This window comes from Somniosus microcephalus, chromosome 5 (genome assembly GCF_052327205.1).
Source record: "Somniosus microcephalus isolate GS21.2 chromosome 5, FLI_Smic_1.0, whole genome shotgun sequence".
NCBI lineage: Eukaryota > Metazoa > Chordata > Chondrichthyes > Squaliformes > Somniosidae > Somniosus > Somniosus microcephalus.
This window is the reverse complement of record NC_140991.1, coordinates 79552827-79577725: the sequence shown is the minus strand read 5'-3', so window position 1 is coordinate 79577725 and position 24899 is coordinate 79552827. Positions and strand designations below refer to the sequence as shown.

The 24899-nt window shown below is 50.5% G+C and overlaps 1 protein-coding gene across 1 annotated transcript in view; it reads right to left on the bottom strand.

Annotated features, from left to right (window-relative positions):
• cubn (cubilin (intrinsic factor-cobalamin receptor)) overlaps positions 1-24899 on the bottom strand; it is a 447009-nt gene that overhangs the window by 156476 nt on the left and 265634 nt on the right. The window contains exon 42 of the mRNA XM_085987872.1: positions 10138-10344. Within this exon, the coding sequence (XP_085843998.1) occupies positions 10138-10344 (207 nt within the window). The remainder of the gene's footprint in view (positions 1-10137; positions 10345-24899) is intronic.

The window sequence follows — 24899 nt, the reverse complement described above, 5'->3', positions numbered from 1 at the left end:
CTCCCCTCCCCCCACCCTCTCTCTCTCCCCTCCCCCCACCCTCTCTCTCTCTCCCCTCCCCCCACCCTCTCTCTCTCTCCCCTCCCCCCACCCTCTCTCTCTCTCCCCTCCCCCCACCCTCTCTCTCTCTCCCCTCCCCCCACCCTCTCTCTCTCTCCCCTCCCCCCACCCTCCTCTCTCTCTCCCCTCCCCCCACCCTCTCTCTCTCCCCTCCCCCACCCTCTCTCTCTCTCCCCTCCCCCCACCCTCTCTCTCTCTCCCCTCCCCCCACCCTCTCTCTCTCTCCCCTCCCCCCACCCTCTCTCTCTCTCCCCCTCCCCCCACCCTCTCTCTCTCTCCCCTCCCCCCACCCTCTCTCTCTCTCCCCTCCCCCCACCCTCTCTCTCTCTCCCCTCCCCCCACCCTCTCTCTCTCTCCCCTCCCCCCACCCTCTCTCTCTCTCCCCTCCCCCCCACCCTCTCTCTCTCCCCTCCCCCCACCCTCTCTCTCTCTCCCCTCCCCCCACCCTCTCTCTCTCTCCTCTCCCCCCACCCTCTCTCTCTCTCCTCTCCCCCCCACCCTCTCTCTCTCTCCCCCTCCCCCCTCTCTCTCTCTCCCCTCCCCCCACCCTCTCTCTCTCTCCCCTCCCCCACCCTCTCTCTCTCTCCCCTCCCCCCACCCTCTCTCTCTCTCCCCTCCCCCCACCCTCTCTCTCTCTCCCCTCCCCCCACCCTCTCTCTCTCCCCTCCCCCACCCTCTCTCTCCCCTCCCCCACCCTCTCTCTCTCCCCTCCCCCCACCCTCTCTCTCTCTCCCCTCCCCCCACCCTCTCTCTCTCCCCTCCCCCCACCCTCTCTCTCTCTCCCCTCCCCCCACCCTCTCGCTCTCCCCCCCACCATCTCTCTCTCCCCTCCCCCCACCCTCTCTCTCTCCCCTCCCCCCCACCCTCTCTCACGCCCCTCCGCCCACCCTCTCTCTCTCCCCTCTCCCTCCTTGCCCCTCTCCTCTCTCCCTCCCTGCCCCTCTCCATCTCCCTCCCCCTCTCCCTCTCCTCCCTCCCTATTTCTCTGTCTCTCTGACGTCTGTTCCCCTCTGCCGCTCTCAGTTTTTCTGTCGTTTTTTGTCTGCGAGCTCGCCGGCTGCTCAGGCTCTGTATGGAAATCATCTTGGCGCCGGTGCCCGATTTGCAACTCCAGGCCCCGCCATCCGCCCACTCTCCGGGGCAAGGTAAGAGCCGGGCTCCGGCCCCACACCCACACCACCAGGGATCAGCACCCGGGGAACCCGCCCGCCGCCCACCGTGAACAAAAGACCCTCCTCACCTGTCACGGAGTTGAAGTCTCCGAAAGCAGCCACGGTGCCCCGGGCCTCTTCCCCCGCGCATTCAGGAGGCGCGGTGAAGAGAGAGAGAGAGACTGGGGGGGTGGGGGGGGGGGAGAGTGAGACGCCGCCGCGCACCTGCCTTTACTAAGATGGCAGCGGGTTAGCGACGCTCGGCTGAGGCCCGCCCCTCCAGCCTTCACAAAGATGGCGGCGATCGGGGGCCGCTTGTTGACTGGGGCCGGGAGGTGCCTAGCTCGGGCGTGGGTGCGGAGGAGAGGCCCAGGCTTTGAGGCCTACAAAAACGGTGAAAGGTAGGAAAATTATAGAGGTTAGAGAAAAGATGTACAAATTAATTAACTTTTTTTAAAAACAATTTGTGTTTTAAAAGCAACTTTTTTTTTTGCTGGAAATGTATATTTGAAAAGAAAGACGCAGAAAGCAGGAAAAAGAATGGAAGCAAGATGGCGGCTACTCACCTCGGTTCAGAACGATAAGGCCCGCCCACACACGCACCGATTGGTCAATCGTCCTGTCACCGAAGCATTGGATTGGTCAATCGTCCTGTCACTCAACTCTAGGAGGGCACGCGCGACGAATCCGCCCCTGCCACGCAGCGATTGGTCGACCGTCGGGTCACTCGACCGTACGATTGGTCGACCTTAATGTCACTCTATGCTAATGAGTGGATAATGAGCAGAATTTTGAACATTTTTTGGATACCGCGGGCGCAATTTTTGTCTCGCCGAAACGTAAATATGCTTATGACCGTTCCGGAATCGTAAGCTTTCTTTTGATGTAACGCACGTGTAGGTACGCTCTATAACTTTAGAGTGTATAGCCGGACAGACACACCGAAAGACAGACAGACAGACAGACAGACAGACAGAACAATCCTTTTATATATATACAGATGATCTAGACGAGGGGACTAGATGTAATATCTCCAAGTTTGCAGATGACACAAAGCTGGGTGGGCGTGTGTGCTGTGAGGAGGATGCTGAGAAACTCCAGTATGATTTGGACAGGTTGGGTGATTGGGCAGATGCAGTATAATGTGGATAAACGCGAGGTTATCCACTTTGGTGGCAAAAACAGGAAGGCAGATTACTATCTGAATAGCAATAGATTGGGAGAAGGAGAAGTGCAACGAGACCTGGGTGTCCTTGTGCACCAGTCGCTGAAGGTAAGCATGCAGGTGCAACAGGCGGTTAAGAAGGCAAATGGTATGTTGGCCTTCGTAGCAAGAGGGTTCGAGAACAGGAACAAGGATGTCTTGCTGCAGTTGTACAGGGCCTTGGTGAGACCACACCTTGAGTATTGTGTGCAGTTTTGGTCGCCTTATCTGAGGAAGGATGTTCTTGCCATGGAGGGAGTGCAGTGAAGATTCACCAGACTGATACCTGCGATGGCAGGAATGACGTATGAGGAGAGATTGGGTCGATTGGGCTTATATTCGCTGGAGTTTAGAAGAATGAAAGGGGATCTCATTGAAACTTATAAAATTCTAACAGGACTAGACAGACTAGATGCAGGAAGGATGTTCCCGATGGCAGGGGAGTCCCGAACCAGGACTCACAGTCTAAGGATAACGGGTAAGCCATTTAGGACAGAGATGAGGAGGAATTTCTTCACCCAGAGAGTGGTGAACCTGTGGAATTCTCTACCACAGACGACAGTTGAGGCCAATTCATTAAATATATTCAAGAAGGAGTTAGATATATTTCTTAAGGCTAAGGGGATCAAGGGATATGGGAAGAAAGCAGGAACAGGGTACTGAATTTGGATGATCAGCCATGATCTCATGAAATGGCAGAGCAGGCTCGAGGGGTCGAATGGCCTACTCCTGCTCCTATTTTCTATGTTTCTATAGAGACCCTCAGTGATTTCCTTTATGCAGCAGTGCAATTCAAACTGCGAGATGTTGCATACAGGAAACACAGAAATTTAGCATGCAGGTACAGTAAGCAATTAGGAAGGCAAATGACATGTTGGCCTTTATTGCAAGGGGGTTGGAGTACAAGAATAAGGAAGTCTTATTACAATTGTACAGGGCTTTGGTGAGACCACACCTGGAGTACTGTGCACAGTTTTGGTCTCCTTATCTGGGAAAGGACATACATGCCTCAGGGGCGATGCAACAAAGGTTCACTAGATTGATTCCTGGGATGAGGGCGCTGTCCTATGATGAGAGATTGTGTAGAATGGGCCTATACTCTCTGGAGTTTAGAAGACTGAGAGGTGATCTCATTGAAACATATAAGATTCTGAGGGGGATTGACAGGGTAGATGCAGGGAGGATGTTTCTCCTGGCTGGAGAGTCCAGAACTAGGGGGCATAGTCTCAGAATATGGTGTCGACTATTTAAGACTGAGATGAGGAGAAATTTCTTCACTCAGAGGGTTGTGAATCTTTGGAATTCTCTGCCCCAGAGGGCTATGGATGCTGAGTCTTTGCGTATATACAAGGCTGAGATCGATATATTTTTGGACTCTAGGGGGATCATGGGATATGGAGATCGAGCGGGAAATTGGAGTTGAGGTCGATATTAGCCATGATCTTATTGAATGGTGGAGCAGGACGAGAGGCCGTATGGCCTACTCCTGCTCCTAATTGTTATGCTCTTATACTCTTATCTCCAACAGCAGCCTGCGGAGCCAGACACATAAAAGTTCAGAACCACAGCCACCTTGACAGCCACAGGCAACGCGGTCCTTGCCCTGCTCTGAGGTTGCAGTTGTGGCTGCAGCAGTTGTCAGATTTCAGTCATGACCTCTTTAGTGAAGCAGATGCCTCAAGCATTGGCCGTTGCTCAAGTTCAGGTAAGAGTATTACCTGGAGTTGAGATAGAAGATCAGCCATGATCTTATTGAATGGCGGAGCAGGCTCGAGGGGCTGAACGGCCTACTTGTGCTCCTATTTCTTATGTTCTTAGAATTGCTCCTTAAATACCTTCCTGCTGAGAGCCCTTCTCCTCCTCCCTCTTCTAGCAGCTTGTCCTGCTCTGCATGGCCTCTCTTCATTCTCGCAGTCATGCTCAATCACAAGAGGAAGGCCTACTAGGCCACCCATGCCTACATGCAACTGGTTTCAGCACAGGCTTTTAAGTCACCAAAGAAATACTTCAGCACCAGCCAGACCACTCCCTGTAGACTACTGAAACTTTAGACAAGTAAGGAAAATCTCCCAAAACATGTAGAATTGCAGCAAAATCGAGAAGAAATAATCCAGTAACTACTTGGTATCCAGCAAATAGTTCATGATCCCTTTAAATAGCACTGGTGGGGGTCCATTATGCCATTTAACCCGGTATTCAGCTGTACAAATTAAAAAGGTGTAGACTGCATTGTGGAGCTCAAAAATGGCATGCTGGCGTGACTGACGTCATGATCTGCCTGCTCCGCATGCTGCCAGCAGTCATTAGATGTGCAGGCAAACCACTTTACCAAGATAGCCTCTGGCGCATCTCCAATTGGAAGTATGCGCACGCATTGCAGACACCATTTTTGACCTTTAGAAGGCCTCGTAGTGCCCAAAAAACAGGCGCTGCAGAGTTCAATTCAGCCACCTATCTCTATCAGCCATGTAAGCAGCAATACTAGCCAGCAGTATGAATCTGGGGTCAAATAGCTCTTGGGCTAGTCCTGAAGTGCCACCCTCCAGGATGAATGTGGCCCCTACACCAGCAGAGCAGCTGAGGGGTAGGGGGACAGAACATAAAAAAGGGAGGTCTGCACGAGGCAAAAAATTCAATAATATTTTCTGACAGGTAACAAATATACATAGTCATATATTTTTTCAGACAATTACGGTGAGAGAATTTTCAACAAAAAGTAACTTTCTCAGACCCTCTCCTTTAGGGACTGCACATCATCAGTGCATATTTGTCAGAATTAGTCAGGCCAGCAGCAAAAGATATTGGGCCGTATTTTCCGATCGGAGGCTTCCCGCGTACGGAGGTCTCCGATCTGGAAAAAATTGACGCATTTACCTGAGGACTCCCGAGGTCCGGACACTTCCACTCCTGGGCCTCTCCAACTCCAAGTACGCAGTGCCCACGTATCCCAGAGGAGCATGCTGTTCACAAGTGTCCCTGGGATCATGTGGGCCATGGGGAACCAATCAAAGAAGGGAATCTCCCTTCATACACTTGACAGATAGACCAGTCAAATATATGAATGGAGATCACCCCAAAAACACTTTAAAACAATGGCCCAGAAATTCGGGTCGGGGGCTTCCCGCGGGTGCAAGCCCCCGACCTACACTTACCTAGCGCGCCGGCAGTTGACCTCTTGGCCTGCGTGGAATTCCTCTCCGAGGCCTGTCCCAGAGGCCTGCGCGCTATGCTGGCGTGTCCCAGGGGCGTAGTTAGTGCGAAGCGTCCCCTGCGATCAGGTGAGCAACATGCAGCCAATCGGAGCAGGGAATGCTCCATTCATAAGTCTTGACAGATAGACCTGTCAAAACGTATAAATGCTGAGGCTGTAAAACTGTACTTTACCTTCAAATAATTTTTTTTTTTAAATCACACTTTGTAAATCTATATATATAAAAGGATACTTCTGTCTGTCATTCCGTCTGTCTGTCTGTCTGTCTTGAATTAACTCGAAAGTTATAGAGCGTACCTACACGTGCATTACGTTGAAAGAAAGCTGACGATTCCAGAACCGTCCTAAGCGTATTTACGTTTCGGCCGGACAAAAATTGCGCCCGCGGTATCCAAAACACGTTCAACATTCCGCTCATTGGCATCGCGTGACGTCGAGGTCGACCAATCGTACGGCGGGTTCCTAGCGCGTGCGGCCAGGCCCTCCTACAGTCGAGTGATGGGACGATTGACCAATCCTACGCTTCGGTGACCTGACGGTCCACCAATCGGTGCCTGTGTGGGCGGGCCTTATCGTTCTGAACCGAGGTGAGTCGCCGCCATCTTGATTCCAAACTTTTCATTTCTTTTTCCCGCTTTCTGCGTCTTTAAAAAAAAAAGTTCCTTTTAAAACAGAAATTCTTTTTAAAAAAAGTTAATTACTTTCAGAAATTGTTTTAAAAAAAAGTTAATTACTTTCTAAATCTTTTATCTAATCTCATTAATTTTCCTACCTTTCCCCGTTTTTGCAGGTACGCCTCTAAGCCTGGGCGTCTGTTGCCAGCCATGCTGGACCCTAGGCAATTGCTTTGTGGCAAGCTCCTCCCACCCCTCACCTCCCCCCTTCGGTCTCCCCCATCACGTGATGGTTGACCAATCCTATGGCGTGTGTGGGCGGGGCCTGATGCTTAATAAGACAGAATAAATAAAAGTTACTTTAGTCTTCGCGAGCACTGGAGTGACTGCAGCAACTATTGCAACGTAAGTGAAGAGATAGAGAATAAATAATTCAGTTTTTATATCTTCTAACTTTATATCTTCTTTCCTTAAAAAACTTTCGGTTTTCAAAAGGCGAAAGTTTTTTAAGGAAAGAAGATATAAAGTTAGAAGATATACAAAAACCGAAAGTTTTTCACGAAAGAAGATATAAAGTTAGAAGATATACAAAAGCCGAAAGTTTTTAAGGAAAGAACATATAAAGTTAGAAGATTTCCGATTTTGTACTTTGCAGCTACTTTTTTTTTTAAAAGTAAAGAAATTTTGCAGTTTTTATTAAGAAAAAAAAATTTCCGTGCTTCCAACCGACATGAGAAAATGGCCGCCGACTTATTCACGCACCTTCAAGGCTGGCCGCACCCGCCCTGAAGGCTGGCAGACAGCTTTTTTTTCTTTCTGCCCCCGCCCCCTATCCCCTCTCCCCCCCCCTCTCAAGGGTTAACCCGGCAACCGGCTCTGGAAATCGGGAGGGGAGGAAGGTTACCCCGGCAACTGGGCCCGGCCATCTTTCACCCTGGCAGCAGTTCAATGCAGCGACACCACAGCGCCATATTTGATCCTGGCGGCATGGCAATTTCCTCGTGACGCCATCTTTGATCATGGCAGAACTTCAATGTGGGCCCGAACAGCGCCATCTTTAGTCTGGGCTGCCCGGTTTCTTCCTCCTTCCCTCTCTCTTTCCCCCCCCTCTCTCTCTCCCCCCCCCTCTCTCCCCTCCCCCTCCTCCCTCCCTCCTCCCCCCCCCCTCTTCCCCCCAGTCGCTCTCTCTCTTCCCCCCAGTCGCTCTCTCTCTCTCCCCCCCCCAGTCGCTCTCTCTCTCTCTCTTTCAACAACAACATGCCCTCGAAAAAGCCTCGGCACCGCCGGGCACTCCAGCTAGTAAACTATAAATGACATTAAATAACTATTTTAAACAAAAATTTAAATTTTTGAAAAAAATAATTTTATAAAAAAACAGGGCTAAAAATAAACTTACCTTGCTTTAAAGTATTTATAAGTAAAAAACCTGTGGAAAAAATGTTTTAATTTTAAATAATTGACCACGTACCTTTGAAAATGAAGTCCTTACGGCTGCTTTTTACATTTCTAAAATGTACAGATTTACCCGCATGTTAAAACCTGAAAAAAAAAGGATGTTCAACGCGCACGCGCAGACTCCCGCGCGCACGCGTTCGACCTCTGAACCCCTTGGTTCAGAGGATCGGAAGTGCCGGTTTCCCGTGCATGCATAGTGCATGCAAGATTCCGGCACTTCCATCGGGTCCACGCGTGAGTACGCCGTCCGTACTCACGCGTTGGGACCCGAATTTCTGGGCCATTAAATAAAATGTTTTTTTAAATCACATTTTTAAAATTAGTTGAAATTACAATAAATTAAATATTTTAAACAAAAATTACATTTTTTTGAAAAAAATAATTAAAGCTTTTTACGAGGCTAAAAATAAACTTACCTTTTTTTAAAGTGTTTTTAAATGATAAATGAGTGAAAAAAAAATTGTTTTTTACTTATTTCAAATCTTATGCTGGTAAAAGCAGGCCTTATGGCTGTCCTTCTCCAGGGCAGGCGTCCGATCTGTCAAGAGCATTCTTGCCAGATCGGAAATGCCAGTTTTCAGCGCATGAGATTCGCATGCCTGAAACCGGCATTTCTGATGTCCCTACGGGTGTGTACACAGCGCGTACACACCCGTAGGGATCAGAATATCCGGCCCAATAAGACTGATTCCCTGATCGGGGTTAAAAAAAACGACCCACATCCCAATGTTCATAGGTGCCCCTGCACTGGTCTTGTGGAAACCCAACCTGGCAGATTCTGCAGGATTGGGACATTTACATAATTTGCATAATCTCCCTGCATGTTCCTCATGTGAATAAGCGTGCTGATTCACCAAGACTGCTGTGCTGCTTTTGCTGGAGAATCTCTGCTGGCGGTGAAGAACTGCCCCCTTTCACTGAAGAGAAACATGATGGGCCAGAGTTTGCGGAAAAAATAACGGTGTGCGAAAAATTTTCACTGCTCCGCCGTTAGATTCGCGAAAACGGCATCTTGCACTTAACTCACAACCTCTCCGTGAGTTTCATGAAGTTGCTGCATTTGCATATTAATTGCCAATTAAACTCGCCACAGATAGTTAAGTTTGTAATCAACAGCATAAGTATCCTTTCAATAACGTGATAAATCTTAATGGCTGCCAATCAACCCCTCTTGCCCAGAAAGTGAAAAATTAAAAGCGAGGAGTCTCATTCCTTCAGGTTGTGAATTGTTGTTGGAGATTTTAAAAATGTCACATTTAATTTTTTTTTAAACTTTTCCTTTCTGTCTCTTTTTCTCTCTGCCTTAATCCAATCTTTCTTTCCCTCTCTTTATTTCTTTTTCTGTACCTGATTTGACATTGAATTTACCCACTCTAATTCACCCTCCTTCTCAGTCCTTTCCCTGTTCATTTCTCAATCCTTTCCTCATGTCGCCTCTGGTTCTTTTACTAATCACCTTCAATCTGTGTCCTCTGGTTACCGACCCTTCTGGCACTGGAAACAGTTCCTCCTTATTTACTCTATCAAAACCATTCATGATTTTGAACACCTCTATCAAATCTCCTCTTAACCTTCTCTGCTCTAAGGAGAACAACCCCAGCTTCTGCAGTCTCTCCACATAACTGAAGTCCTTCATCCCTGGTACCATTCTAGTCAATCTCTTCTGCACCCTCTCTAAGGCCTTGGCATCCTTCCTAAAGTGTGGTGCCCAGAATTGGACACACCAGCTGGGGCCTATCTAGTGTTTTATAAAGGTTTAGCATAAATTCCTTGCTTTTGTATTCGATGCCTCTATGCATAAAGCCAAGGATTGCTTATGCTTTTTTAACCGCCTTCTCAACTTGTCCTGCCACCTTCAAAGATTTGTATGCATACATCCCTAGGTTTTTCTGTTCCTGTACCTTTAAAATTGTACCGTTTAGCTTATATTGCCTCTCCTCATTCTTTCTACCAAAATGTAACTCTTCACACTTCTCTGCATTCAATTTCATCTGCCCATTTCACCAATCTGTCTATGTCCTCCTGAAGTCTGTTACTGTCCACCTCATTGTTTACTACATTTGTGTCATCTGCAATTTTTGAAATTATGCCCAATATACCAAAGTCCAGGTCATTAATATATATCAAAAAGAGCAGTGATCCTAAAACCGACCTCTGGGGGACACCACTGGATACTTCCTTCCAGTCTGGAAAACAACCGTTCACCACTACTCTCTGTTTTCTGTCCCCTAGCCGAATTCGTATCCAGGCTGCCACTGTCCCTTTAAACCCACGGGCTTCAATTTTGCTAACAAGTCAATTATGTGGTACTTCATCAAATGTCTTTTGAAAATCCATATACACAACAGCAACTGCATTACCCTCAGTTACCTGTAAAATGTATAATTTTGTTTATTATTGTCAGTTAATGCATCAATCAATCTATAGACACTGTTCACTCACCAGATCGAAGCTCAATATAGTCCCACTGGCAAGCTGGATGGTGTTCCAGGTGAATGCTGGTGAACTGGATATAAATGGATGAATTTGCGGCACGGGAATTCTGAATGGCCCACTCACAGTTAAGATTATTTGTGTAGTTCAATACGCCATCAAAACCAGGAGAACTAAAGTTCCCACCATTCGGGTCCATCAGGGTATTGCCACACACTGAAATCAAAAAACAAAATAAAGTTACAAACTGAATGAGACTTGTTTCAAAAATGAATGTACATGTATTATAATGAATGGTTGCTGCATGGTTAGAGGGATGGTTAGGGGACAGAAAAGAAAGACTGAGGGTAAATGGATATTTTTTTGGATTGATTGGATCTGGATAGTGGTGTGGCCCAGGGAACAGTGTTGCGACCTCTTCAGATTTCAACTTGGCTTAGAGTAGTATTTGTGTATCTGAGTCAGAAGGTCAGTTCAAGCTCCACCCCAAGAATTGAGCATAAAAACTATACTGACATTTCCGTGCAGTACTAAGAGAGTACTACATTGTCAGAGGTGCATTTTTACACAGAGGGTTATTAAATTATAAAATTCTTTACCACAATAGGGTATTCAAGAAGAGACTATGGCCTAGAAATTCGGTATAGCCGTGTTTGGGGCGCTAGTCCTGGCGATGCGTAAAGTTTAGCGCCAGGTGCAATTTAGCACCACCTAGCACGATATTGGGTTGCAGCGCCCCTAAAGGTGATTGTGGCGCTAAATCAGGCGCTGCACGCTACGCCTAAGGCGCTAACCCGGTGGCGCAACCCAATTTCGCGGCGGCGGGGCGCAGCGAGGGTGCTGTCAATAATCACTTTCCCTGAGACACACTGGCACCGGCCAGCTCTTAAAGGGGCAGGTCAATTGGCATCACCAGACACACTCACTGCCTTGTAGGCCTTCAAAGCGGTGGGAGCCTACCTGTGGCGCACCAGCCTAGCAAGACATGGAAAGGGTGAGGCAGAGGGCGGAACGCCTCACTGATGGGGCATTGGATGCTTTGGTTGGCGCAGTGGAATCAAGGCCAAGGAAGATGGTCGGAATGTGATTTATGTTTTGGACAGTCTCCCGGGTGTGAGAGGCAGTTATGTGTCAGTGTATTAGTTTTGCTTTCTGTTGCCATAGCTTTCTCATGTTTGAAGGAACCACATTTTGTGTAATGAAACACTTTCTTCATTTACAATGGCCATGCCTGCTATTTACATGCATCTTGCCCTTCACAGGCTTGGGGGTATCAGACCGGTTCCATTCCTGTTCTTGGAATGGCAGCAAGCATTCCGTGAGAGGGGCCTAGAAGCTACTTCTGATCAGCCTCTGACGCGCAGCCTGAGAAGAGCCGCTCGCGTAGAAGTTCAGGGCAGCAGGCATCTTCTCAGCCACCAACAGAGATGTCCTGCACCATATCTGAGGCTGCAGATCTGGCTGAAGCAGCTGGCACAGCTCAGTCACCACCTCCTTTCTAAATTGCAGCCTTCTGACACACTGCTCCTCCGGCATGTTCATGTAGGGAAACTGCTGTCGGAAAATCCTGCCAGCATAAGGTCTGCTGTGGCGACGTCTGTTGGCCCTCCTCCGTCTGGCCATACCTGCCCCCCTCTCCCAGCATCTCAGTGCCCTTTCCAGATGATTCAGCAGCAGGACGTTCCCCTCCAATGCAGCCGCCATAATAAGTGCCCACAGGAAGGTTCCCCGTTGTCAAGGCTCACCAACAGCAAGGTGATGGTCAGAAGGCTGAAGATCGTCTGTCTGCACTGGCTCAGTGGTCAAATGGCTCTCAGTGTGCAGCTCAGCAACTCTTTGTAGCTCTCGAGGAAGTTGTGCTCCAAAAATGGCTGCCGCTTTTAAACCACACCAGTCCCCTTTAAATAACGCTCCTCCAGCCCGAGAGTGACTTGGTAAGGCCCAGGTAAGCTGTCACTATTAGCGCCAGGCGCTACGGAGGGGGGCGCCACTGAATTTCCGGTCCGGGGCGCCGAAAAGGTGTTGCACACTCAAATGACGTCATAATCAGCCTGCGCCCATGAGCGGGCGCTAAGATTTAGCGCTGGCGCTAAATGCATGCTCAATATGGGGCGAGGCGCTAGGCGCCCGCCCGGAAATTGGCTAGCGCCCCAAATAATGGGACTCAAGGCGGATAAATCCCCTGGACCTGATGGCTTGTATCCTAGGGTCTTGAGGGAAGTAGCGGTAGGGATTGTGGATGCATTGGTAATAATTTTCCAAAACTCACTGGACTCAGCAAAGGTCCCGGCAGATTGGAAAACTGCTAATGTAACACCCTTATTTAAAAAGGGTAGTAGGCAGAAGGCTGGAAACTATAGACCTGTTAGCCTAACATCTGTGGTTGGTAAAATGTTAGAGTCCCTTATTAAGGAGACAGTAACGGGACATTTGGATAAACATAATTTAATAGGACAAACTCAGCATGGTTTCATGAAGGGGAAGTCATGTTTGACAAATTTGCTTGAGTTTTTTGAGGAAGTAACATACAGGGTGGATAAAGGGGAACCAGTGGACGTAGTGTATTTAGACTTCCAAAAGGCATTTGACAAGGTGCCACACAAAAGATTATTGCTCAAGATAAAAAATCACGGGATTGGGGGTAATATTCTGGCGTGGGTGGAGGATTGGCTCTCTAACAGAAAGCAGAGAGTTGGGATAAATGGTTCGTTCTCAGATTGGCAACCAGTAACTAGTGGTGTTCCGCAGGGGTCAGTGCTGGGTCCCCAACTCTTTACAATCTATATTAACGATTTGGAGGAGGGGACCGAGTGTAACATATCAAAGTTTGCAGATGATACAAAGATGGGACGGAAAGTAGTGAGTGAGGAGGACATAAAAAACCTGCAAAGGGACATAGACAGGCTAAGTAAGTGGGCAGAGATTTGGCAGATGGAATACAATACTGGAAAGTGTGAGGTTATGCACTTTGGCAGGAAAAATCATAGAGCAAGTTATTATCTTAATGGCAAGAAACTGGAAAGTACTGTAGTACAAAGGGATCTGGGGGTCCTGGTGCACGAAACTCAAAAAGTTAATATGCAGGTGCAGCAAGTGATTAAGAAGGCCAATGGAATGTTGGCTTTTATTGCTAGGGGGATGGAATATAAAAACAGGGAGGTATTGCTGCAGTTGTACAAGGTATTGGTGAGACCGCACCTGGAATACTGCATACAGTTTTGGTGTCCATACTTAAGAAAAGATATACTTGCTCTCGAGTCAGTACAAAGAAGGTTCACTCGGTTAATCCCGGGGATGAGGGGGTGGTCATATGAGAAGAGGTTGAGTAGATTGGGACTCTACTCATTGGAGTTCAGAAGAATGAGAGGCGATCTTATTGAAACATATAAGATTGTGAAGGGGCTTGATCGGGTGGATGCGGTGAGGATGTTCCCAATGATGGGTGAAACTAGAACTAGGGGGCATAATCTTAAAATAAGGGGCTGCTCATTCAAAACTGAGATGAGGAGAAACTTCTTCACTCAGAGGGTGGTAGGTTTGTGGAATTTGCTGCCCCAGAAAGCTGTGGAAGCTACGTCATTAAATAAATTTGAAACAGAAATAGATAGTTTCCCAGAAGTAAAGGGAATTAAGGGTTACGGGGAGCGGGGCAGGAAATTGGACATGAGTCTAGGTTCGGAATGGTCATGGCCCTGTGGGTAGTGGAGTGGGCCCAGGGGCCGTGTAGCCTTGTTCTGCTCCTACTGTGTTCTAATTCTGTGTTCGATTTCAGGAGATGGTTTTATTCCTGTTCCTGGCTGGGGTGGAGATCGCCTTTACAGAAGGTAAGTACTGTAGAAAATATAGGGACAGAGTGATCTCCTGGAAGAATTTCGATCGCCTAGATGGGTCGGAGAGGAATTTCCCAGATTTTTTTCTCCCAAATTGGTTATTCTCCCAAATCTGGTTTTTCGCCTCTCCCGGGAGATCACATGGGTTCGGGTGGATGCAGAGTGATAGAAGATTTGAGGTTAGGATCAGATCAGCCATGATCTTATTGAATGGTGGAGCAGGCTCGAGGGGCCGATTGGCCTACTCCTGCTCCTATTTCTTATGTTCTTATGTTCTCGGCCTCTTTAGGCGTTAATCGGTGGCGCTAACAACCGAATTTCTCCCCCTATGACAACATTCAAAGGGAAGTTGGGTAAGTTTTTGAAAAGAAACAATGCGAAAAGATAGAGGGAAATGGGATTAGAATTGATAGCTCCAGTTGAGGAGCAAGCATTGGAACAGGCACAACTCCTTTTGTGCAGTAATTCCTATTGGCCCAGAAATTCGGGTCGAGGGCTTCCCGCGGGTGAAATTGTAGACCTTTAGTTTAAATGAATTTAAATGTTAAATTTAATATTTGGATTTTTTTTAATGCTGCAACTACAGTAGTTAGTGATATATCCTGTGTGTGCCTCTGGCACACCCCTTGAATCTTGTGTCAATAACTGAACATTTGGCTAGAACTCAGAGAAAATACACTGGTGCCTTCACCTCTACAACTATATTTAATGTTTCCTCTGGACAGATTCATTGTGACCAACTTAATGGCTCCAGAGATGTCTTGGAGGAAAAGATGTTCTTGGCATGATGACTGTTGTAGTTATTTTAGACTCAGAATTCATCAGACAGGTATCTTCTATCAAAGTTTGAGCCAACCCGATTACAGAATGTTTTTGTTTATTTTGTGAAATAGGTCTTATCTAATTCCTGATATAATTTTCATAGGTCATTTCAACAAGTCCCACTGATCAGGTAAGTGGTTCCAAATCTAGCAGAGGGAAGTTCTGGCAGTGGGCAGGAAAAAAAGACATTACATTATTGTCTTGGGATGTCCTCGTCAGGTCACGTGGCGTGACTCAGGCAACAGAACTATTACTATTAAACAGATCAAACAGATTCCACACCAGTGATATCAGGGGCTCAGAGATGTCAAACTGCGTATAATACTGCAGTAACAAAAGCACAGTACAGGAAGGATTTGAAGCAAAACTTTACAAGAGAAAGAAGGATAATGTGAACACACAAAGTTATTGTCCAAGATGAAAAAAAAGTTAGAATCACCAAAACATTCAAGTCACTATAACTATTATGTGCTACAGCAGTGCTCCACAGATCAGAAGATAGTCCCATTCTCTACTCTTCCCCCCCACCCCACTGTAACTTAATGCTCTACAGGTACTGACTTCACGTACCCTTCCCCTCCACCACCCCCTACCATAACGTAATGCTCTACAGGTACTGACTTCACACAATAACTACTTTTGACAAGTCCTATCCCATACTAAGTCCCATTCACCTATAACTCCTGTCCTCATCAACCTCCATTGGCTCTCTATTCATAGAAACATAACATAGAAGATAGGAGCAGGAGTAGGCCTTTCGGCCCCTCGAGCCTGCTCCGCCATTCAATGAGATCATGGCTGATCATCCAAATTCAGTACCCTGTCCCTGCTTTCTCCCCATATCCCTTGATCCCTTTAGCCTCAAGAAATATATCCAACTCCTTCTTGAATATATTTAATGAATTGGCCTCAACTGCCCTGTGTGGCAGAGAATTCCACAGGTTCACCACTCTCTGGGTGAAGAAATTCCTCCTCATCTCAGTCCTAAATGGCTTACCACTCATCCTTAGACTGTGACCCCTGGTTCTGGACTCCCCCGCCATCGGGAACATCCTTCCTGCATCTAATCTGTCTAGTCCTGTTAGAATTTTATAAGTTTCAATGAGTTCCCCTCTCATTCTTCTAAACTCTAGCGAATATAAGCCTAATCGACCCAATCTCTCCTCATACGTCATTCCTGCCATCCCAGGTATCAGTCTGGTGAATCTTTGCTGCACTTTCTCCATGGCAAGAACATCCTTCCTCAGATAAGGCGACCAAAACTGCACACAATACTCAAGGTGCGGTCTCACCAAAGCCCTGTACAACTGCAGCAAGACATCCTTGCTCCTATACTCGAATCCTCTCGCTATGAAGGTCAACATACCATTTGCCTTCTTAACCGCCTTCCCTGATATTTTGTTTTCAAAATTTTCACTTTAATTTACCAATCACTTCATGGTATCTGTAGCAGTCAGCGCAGACTCCATAGATTTTTTAAGATTATTAACATATACCCTTATTAAAAACTGGACAGGCTATTTGGGGTGAAGCAGTGGAAAACCACTCAAGCAGAAGGTGGCTGACGTAACCAGGTTGCATTGGTATGGTAACGAACTGTCCTTGGGAACAATGACCCGAGAGGCCCACTCCCAAGTCATGAATAACAAGGCTGGCGACTCATTGTTTCTGGAGAAGATGAGCTCGTTAAGTTAATCGGCTGAGAGATGGAAACGAGATCTAAACCATCCAAACCTGGGAGGAAGCCTGGAAACCATTTCCCTGAAGCCATGTGTCTATTAAAACCACAGACAGCGGTCTGTGTATTGGAGGGGTTTGGATAGCACTCCCTCTCTCTCTCTCTCCTGCCCTCCACACAACGAATCGTCAAGAGGAGCTGAGCCTTGCTCTTCCAATCGAGACGGACTTCGATTCAGATTCGGATTCGCATGCCGCAAGGCCGATATGGAACCAGGTAGCTGAGATGGACGGGAGGAAGCTACAAGCAAGATCAAGGGCAATCCAGGTGAGCATTGCCAAGCCTACACACCCACAAGATCACTTAGCTGTGTGAGGGGGTGCCTGTATGCTCCTACCAAACCAGAGGGGGTTTAGCGTTGGAAGGGTCCTGTGATAGTTTTGTTCACGGGAGGGTGTTTTTAGGCCGTGCTAAGTCAGCACGGCAGAGGCTTGTTGGACAAGTCAGGGTTGTACTGTTTTAAACTGTACTGTTGTGTTCACACCGCTTGTACTGTATGCGAGTGGAGTGGATTTGTCAACCTTAAAAAACACTGTACGGGTGAGCCCGAAAACGCTGTCCGTGTTCAAATCTGTCCTCAGTAATCCCTATCGTCCAGAACTTGTAGTAAGGGGGTTTGCGTGCTCGCTACGGGCGGGGTGAAACCACTTACAATAATTGGCGATTGCGGCAGGGGCCATAGGAAATTGGCCACCGCAAAAACCGGTTACAGAATTGGTGACCGCTGGCAGGACGATAGGTTGTGGATTAGATATGGACAGTTTGGAGGGCAAGAGATCCGGAATGGAGGATAGAATTTCCTCCTACGTGTTTAAAAAGGTTAACGTATCCCAGCAATGGGTGCTGGAGATGTTGCGCTCTGAGAGTCCCTAGGATAGGGCCGCAGAGCGGACAGGGAGCAAGGAGCACAGGAAGCCCAAAGAGAAGGCGAATGGGCTCCTGTGCTTCCAAAAGCAAGTTCAACTGCTCCGGGAGCAGGTTGAAAAGCTCAAAAACGAGCTAAAGGAGTGTGAAGACAAGTCAGACGCAAGGGGGATAGTTGGGAGTAGACTAGTGGAGGAGTTGTGCGAGAAAAGACAGGAAAGACGTGGGCAGGAAGAGACCTCCCGTAATATGGGGGAATACCTGCGGTGCCAGGTTACGGAGGCGAGGTTAAATGAACAGGCCTTACGGGAAGAGAACGCAAGATTAACAACGAGAGCTGACGGTTTGGAGGGTCAGCTAAGGGACATTAAAATAGCTCATAAGGCAGCTAGAAGTAGGGGCTATGAAGACTCTGATCACGGTCCCTGCAAAGAAAGGATTAAAAAATTGACCCAAGCCTTGTCTGGGGCCAGAGACATGGTGGCCTAGAAATTCAGTTGTTTGCGCCAGCCGCTAGCGCCTTAGGAGGAGATGTTGGGCGCTAGGCAGCTAGCGGCCAGCGCAGCGCGATCTGCGCCTCTCCCCAACTTCACTAAAGATTTAGCGGTGGCGCAAAGCCTTTGCGCGCGCTCAGCTGCGCGCGCAGATCCTGACGTCATTTCATCGTGCAACGCCCTTTTCTCGCCCCAAACCGGAAATTCAGTGGCGCCGCCCTATTGTGCGCCTGGCGCCCCTAGCGACTGGTAGAGGGGAACGGTTCTCAGTCGATGCGGGGCGCGGGGGGCGCAAATTAAAGGGCACTCCTCCTGCAGTAGAAAAGGCAGCCATTTTGCAGCACTCCTTTTTGAGAGACGGATCTTTGGAGAGAGACAAAGGTAGAGAGCTTTCTGCTTTGGCTCAACACTCGCACAAGTACTTGTGGCTTCAGGCCACAGCTTTCCACTTGTCTTTACCTTCAGTGTCATATCATTGATTGCAAACATATAATGGGGGCTGCAATGGGTGCAAACGTTGGCCTTCTCCATTGCATTCAAAGGGTTCACAGACGCCGTGAGAGAGTGGCAGTCATGGCCAGACGGAGAGGGGGCAACAGGCGTCGGCAAAGGAGGCCTTACCCACCCAGGGTATACCGCCAGCAGTTCTCCTATCTGAACATGTCTGACGAGCAGTGTGTTCGGAGGCTGCGATTCCGAAGGGCGGTGGTCACTGAGATCTGCCACCTGCTTGGCGGTGATCTGCAGCCACATCTGAGGAGCAGGACGTCTCTGTCGGTGGCAGTGAAGGTGACGGTGGCTCTCAACTTCTATGCCACCGGCTCCTTCCAATCCGCTACTGGGGACATTTCCAACATCTCCCAGTTCGCCGTGCATTGCTGCATCCGCCAGGTGACCAATGCCCTTTTCAGAAGGAGACGTCAGTTCATCTCCTTCTCCATGGCCCTTGTCAGGCAGCAACAGCATTAGCGGGCTTCCCCATGGTGCAGGGCGCCATTGACTGCACGCATGTGGCTTTGCGGGCACCTCTGGAGAATGCCGAGGATTACCGCAACCGGAAGGGCTGCCATTCGCTCAACGTTCAGCTGGTGTGTGACCACAGGCAGCTCATCCTAGCTGTCAATGCCCGCTTTCCAGGCAGCAGCCACGATGCCTTCATCCTGCGCCAGACTTCTGTGGCAGACATGTTCCAGGCCCAGCCTCACCCACGAGGATGGCTTCTCGGGGACAAAGGCTATCCTTTGTGCACCTGGCTGATGACCCCGCTCCGTGCGCCCAGCACCCCTGCTGAAGAGGGATACAATGACAGCCATCAAGCAACCAGGAACATCATTGAGCAAACAATCGGCGTCCTGAAGCAATGGTTCCGCTGTCTGGATCATTCCGGAGGAGCCCGACAATATTCGCCGGAGCGAGTCTCCCATTTCGTGGTCGTGTGCTGCATGCTGCACAACCTGGCTATCCGCAGGACTCAGCCACTGCCACCAGAGATTGGAGGACCACCTGAGGAGGAGGAGGAGGAGGAGGAGGAGGAGGAGGAGCAGCACAGGAGGGAGGCAGAAAGTGCAAGGGCCGCCCGTCGGCGGCTTATTGAACGTCGGTTCTAGGCCCCCTCTCAGGGAATGGCTTGTGCCAGTGTCACCAGATGAATGTAGCCACTCCACAAGCCCTCAGCCGAGCAGGGCAACCAGGACTTGCAAAATAAAGCATGGGCAGTGCAATTTAAGAACATTTATTACTTGGAAACCTCTGCCCTTCCCACATTACAAACTAATGGAGAGAAGCCCCCTCCAAAAACACAAAACGAACAGTCTCGGCCTTTCAAAAAAAAGAAATACACCAGTCTCGGCCTTTCAAAAAAAAGAAATACACCAGTCTCGGCCTTTCAAAAAAAAGACAACTACACCAGTCTCGGCCTTTCAACAAACACAAAGCATTTGGCCAGACCTTCTACTTTTTGCCCTGCGAGGGTGATGCCTTTCGCATCCATGACTGGCCCCTGCCCGCCCTGCAGCTCCTCCTCAATGGGACCCCAGTGGCTGCAGCAAGGCTGGGGGAAGGCTGCTGAGGGTCAGATGGCGAGACGGCAGATGCCCTCGGGGGTCGGCCTGGACCAGCTCTGGCCCTGGAGGGGCCGGCTGCTGACTGCTCCAACTCTGCTTGGGCGGCAGCAGTCTGTCCAGCGGCTGGTGGCAGCTGCAATGGAGGAGTGGCAGAGTTGGCTGCAGGAATGGTGCCAACCTGACAGATCACAGGTACTCCCTGGTCGCCTGAGATATTGGCACTCGCACGGGCCAGCACTGCAGCATGCACAGCAAACTGCTGAAGAACAGACTGCTGGGCTGCTGCTGCGCGGCGAGTGCCCTGGCGATGCCTGGCTGATCCAGCGAGGGTGACAGCAGTTAGTGCCCGTGTGGCCCTGGTCTGTGTCCGCATGACACCAGCCAGTGAATGGACGGCACGACTGAGCACTTGGCTAGAAACCGCCTGTGCTGTCGTGAAGTCCTGCAGACTCCTGGCCTGTGCTGCTCCGAATTCCTGCACACTCCTTGACAGAGACTCTATGGAGTCAGGCATCCTTGCCACTGCAGCCATGAGCTCAGTGTGCCTGCGCTCAGCCTGGATGGCCATTTCCTCTAGGAGCCGCACCTCCTCTGCGCTCACCGTCGCAGGACTGGAGGCCGCACTCACCCTCTGGGGAGAAGTCCGCCGAGCTTCCCCACCCCTCCCGCGTTGCTGCAGGCCGCTGGGCCCCAGAGCTTCACTCTCCTCCGACCCTTCCCCCCGGCTCCCCTCCAGGGAAGACGTGTCCCCTTCATCGCCATGGGCTGCCTCGGCTGAGGGTGGCACTGATGGGCCGGCTTCCTCTTCCTCCTCCTCGAATTCTGAATCACTGACAGTGGCAGCTTGAGGGCCCGCCTCCTCACCTGGCGATTCACCATCTGAAAGCAGGGAGGCACAAGAGTTGCTTTAGAGTGAGGACAGGGCGGCAGCGAGGGAGGCATGAGTGCTGCCATGCACTGCATTGGTCGGACAGTGGCAAAGGATGCTGTTCTGAGGCGCAAGTGGAAAGAGAGAGGTCAAAAAGGTGATGCCCTTACCATTGGGGCCCAGAACAGGGTCGGCATCTCCACTGGCGACGGGGCCAATCAGCCGGCCTGCCATAATGTGCTCCACACGCTGGTCGAGGTCGGAGAGCTTTTTGAGGTCAGGACGGCCTCCCCCGGTCTCACGCTGCTTCCTCCGGTTGTGCGCCACCTTGGCCTGCAAGACAAAGGACGGCCTCTAAGTACAGTGTCAAGCCCTGATCTTGTCTGCACTGCCTCCCATGGTGGACTGGCCCTGACAGTGTGAAGCCCTGATCTTGGCTGTACTGCCTCCCATGGTCGAATAGCTTGTACAGTGTGTAAAGTGCTGAATGTGCAAGTGATTTTCATGACAGTCCCATAGCTGCTGGATGAGGGCTGGCCATTAGGGCTTTCAGGTCCCTTTGCCCATAAACTGAGGTGCACATGCAGGGATGAGGAGGACACTGGAAAGGGTACTCACCCTGACAACCCGAGTGAGGTCGTTGAACTTTTTCCGGCATTGCACAGGAGTCCTGGCAACCACGCTGTTGGAGGTCACCCTGTTTGACACCTCCCTCCAGGCTTTCCGGTAGGCGCTGGGCAGCGGCCTCCTGCCACCTTCAGGGAACAGAACATGGCGCCTGCGCTCCACTCCGCCAACCAGCACCCTCAGGTCGCCGTCGCTGAAGCACTGCGCTCTCTCCCTGGCCTTCTCCATAGCCCTGGGCGTTGCACAGATGAAGCAGAAGTGGTCAGGCCTAGCTTCAGGGCTGCAGTGTGCAGGGCGTGGCAGGCAAACAAATCCACCCTCCCCCTTTAAGAGCTGACCGGCGCCAGAGTGTCTGCCGTCAATCAGCAACTCGCCGCACCTGCACTGCACCCGCCCTCGGGGGTATCGCCCCGGACCGCCGGCTTAGCGCCTAATGATAGTTGTGCATCGCCTGTTTTAGCGCAGCAGCAACCTCTTGGGGCGATGCCACTGAATATCGGCGAAGGTGGCGCGAACTTGCGCCGGGCGCAAACTTTAGCGGCCGCCCGACTGCAGCGCCCCGAACGTGGCTATACTGAATTTCTAGGCTGGTCTGTTTAATGGCACCAGGGGAAACCCAGGTGGAATGGGACAAGGAGGGTCAGGAAGCAAAGGATAAGGTTCAGGACAGGGAAGTCCCACCGGCACCGGAAGCGCCACCGAGACCAATGTATCCTCTGCGGCAGCAAAAGTACGGTCCACCCACACTAAACGGTGACCAGGGCCCGCTGCAGAGCGATTACGTGGTCCCATTCACCACCCCGCAGTTGCAAGCCATGTTAGCAAAGTTGTCCAAACTAAAACAGGACGGGGACCCCTCAGTTCACTTTATGGAGGTCGAGCAGGTGGGGGGGGAATCAACGGGTGTAGCGAGGGCAAGACCCATAGGCTGATGCTGCTCTCCCTTGACAGGAAACTGTACCAGAGCCTGTCCGCAGCCACAAAAGCAGGGCGAGGCACCACAGCGGGGTTGAAAGAGGAGATCCTGAGAGCCATGGGGCACACCCAGGGTAGTCCGTTCTCACAAGTGGAACGGACTCTGCAGTTGGCCGGCGAGGCACCGGCTGCATTTGCGGACAGGCTATGGCCAGTGTACGCGAAGGCAACTGGAGGTGCGCCAGACCGCACGCAACTGATAGGGGTCCCCAGAAATCACTGGCTCAGGACCCTGGTAGCAAACAGCCTGCCACGGATTAAAGCCAAGGCGAAAGAATGGTTTGACTCCGACGACCTCGCAAACATGGAGGCAGGCATGCTCCGGAAATTGGGCTTAGCTTTTAAGGCCGGTTCCGGGGAGGAGGTCAAACACAAGGGGAGGGTACATGAGATGAAGGCCAGTAAGGGCGATATGAAGGAATGGCGTCAGGAAGGGGGTAACACCGACGAGTCTAAGACTTGTTTTAAGTGTGGGAAGACGGGACACTGGAGGCGGGATTGCCCGGCCCAAAAGGGGGGGTCAGGCTGAGGGGGTCCTCCCGTGCGAAAACCCCAGGTCACCGAGGCGAAGGAGGCGACCAATGAACCGTTTGATGTTCTGGTGGCCGCCCTTCGCAAGGTGCTGGGGAAGGACAAAGGAAGGCTAGACGCTGCCGTGAGCAGCATAACGCCGACCGCACCTGCATGTCCGCTTTCCTCCTGACTAGAACGCGCCCAGCCTGAGTACCTGTGTCCGCTCACTTATGATGAGTGGGACAGGCTCTGTGTTGAGATGGGGGTGGAGGTGGTGCAGGGGAGATATTTGGTGGACACCGGAGCTTCCAGCACGGTGGTCCATTCAAAGGACGCGACCAATTCACCCTGGTCTAACAAGGTCCCATTTAGTCTAATGGGATTCACAGGGAACGAGCAGGCGGGGGCGATGTCCAAACCCCTGAGAATAGAGCTGGGGTCCCTCCGCACCATGTGGAAGTGCGTGCTAATGAAATGGGAGCAACCAGGGTGGGGAGTCCTCGGGGCTGATTTCATGTTAGCCAACCGGGTCATTGTGGACCTGAGGAATCACTGCCTGTGGGTGGCAGTGGTCTCGGACAAGACAGAGGAGGTGATAGTGATCCCCAGAGATAAGGGAGGAGGGGGTAGTGTATGCACCATGAAACCCAAAGGGAGTTACGACCTGGAACAGTTGGTTAGTAGCGCCCCAGCCCAGTACCAGGCGAATGTACGGGACAACCTCACTGCATTCGCCACCCATAAACACGATTGTGGCAGGGTGACCGGGGTAGCGGTCCGGGTGCAAGTGGACCCCATATCATGGCCACAAAAGGAGTATAGTTTCCCCCGGGAGGCAGAAGCCGACTTGGAGACGGCACTGGGATCCCTGGTAAAACAGGGGGTGTTGAGACTAATAGCTACCCACGTGAACTCACCACTCTGGCCAGTGAAGAAACCCGACCAGTCGTGGAGAGCCACCATGGACTATCGGGTCCTCAATAAGAACATCCTAGCTTGCGCGCCCACAGTTGCAGCTGTCGCCGATCTGATAGGGAGCATTCCAGCAACCACAACCACATTCACAGTGCTGGATATCTCCAACGGGTTTTGGTCGATTCCTCTCAGACGAGAAGACCAATACAAGTTTGCATTCACTTTTAAAGGGCAGCAGTAGCCATGGACATGCCTTCCCCAGAGGTTCCACAACAGCCCCTCCATATTCCAACAATGCATGGCAGACGCATTAAAAGGCTTCAGCCAACCCCACCAGTTAATCCAGTACGTGGACGACCTGCTTTTGTTCTCCGTAGAAGGGGAGAACCACGGGCCACTGCTGGACAAGCTGCTAAAGCTGTTGCAGGAGGCGGGGTTCAAGGTCAACCCCAAGAAAGCCCAGATCGACCAGGAGGAAGTCAAATTCTTCGGGCTGACCGTAAGGGCTGGTGAAAGGGCCATAGACGAGGCTAGGAGGAAGGCAGTGCAGGAGCTACCAGCCCCCAAGAATGTGACCGGGGTAAGGTCTTTTCTAGGACTCACAGGGTACTGCCGGGACTTCATAGAGGGCTATGCAGCCACGGCAGCTCCTCTGCTTTGGCTCCTCCGCAAGGGAGTCAAGTGGGAGTGGGATCAGAACTGCCAGGAAGCGTTCACTCGCCTCAAAGGGGATTTGCAGACGGCACCCGCATTGGGAGCCATTAACGGTGGGGAAGAATTCTTCTTAGAGGTAGCAGCCAGCGGGGATAACTTGAGCGCGGTGTTGCTCCAGGAGCGACACGGCAAGCTACGGCCCGTGGTATACTCATCTAGGGTTCTCACCGAGGTAGAATGGGGATATTCCAACTGCGAGAGGCACCTCCTAGCCACGCATTGGGCCGGAAAACGCTCTCAGCTTTTTACGGGTTCATCCCCAATAGTTGTCTTGACCCACCACACACCCACTCAGATGCTGTTGGATGGGAGAATCAAAGATGGGACGGTGAGCAGTGCCCGCATTGC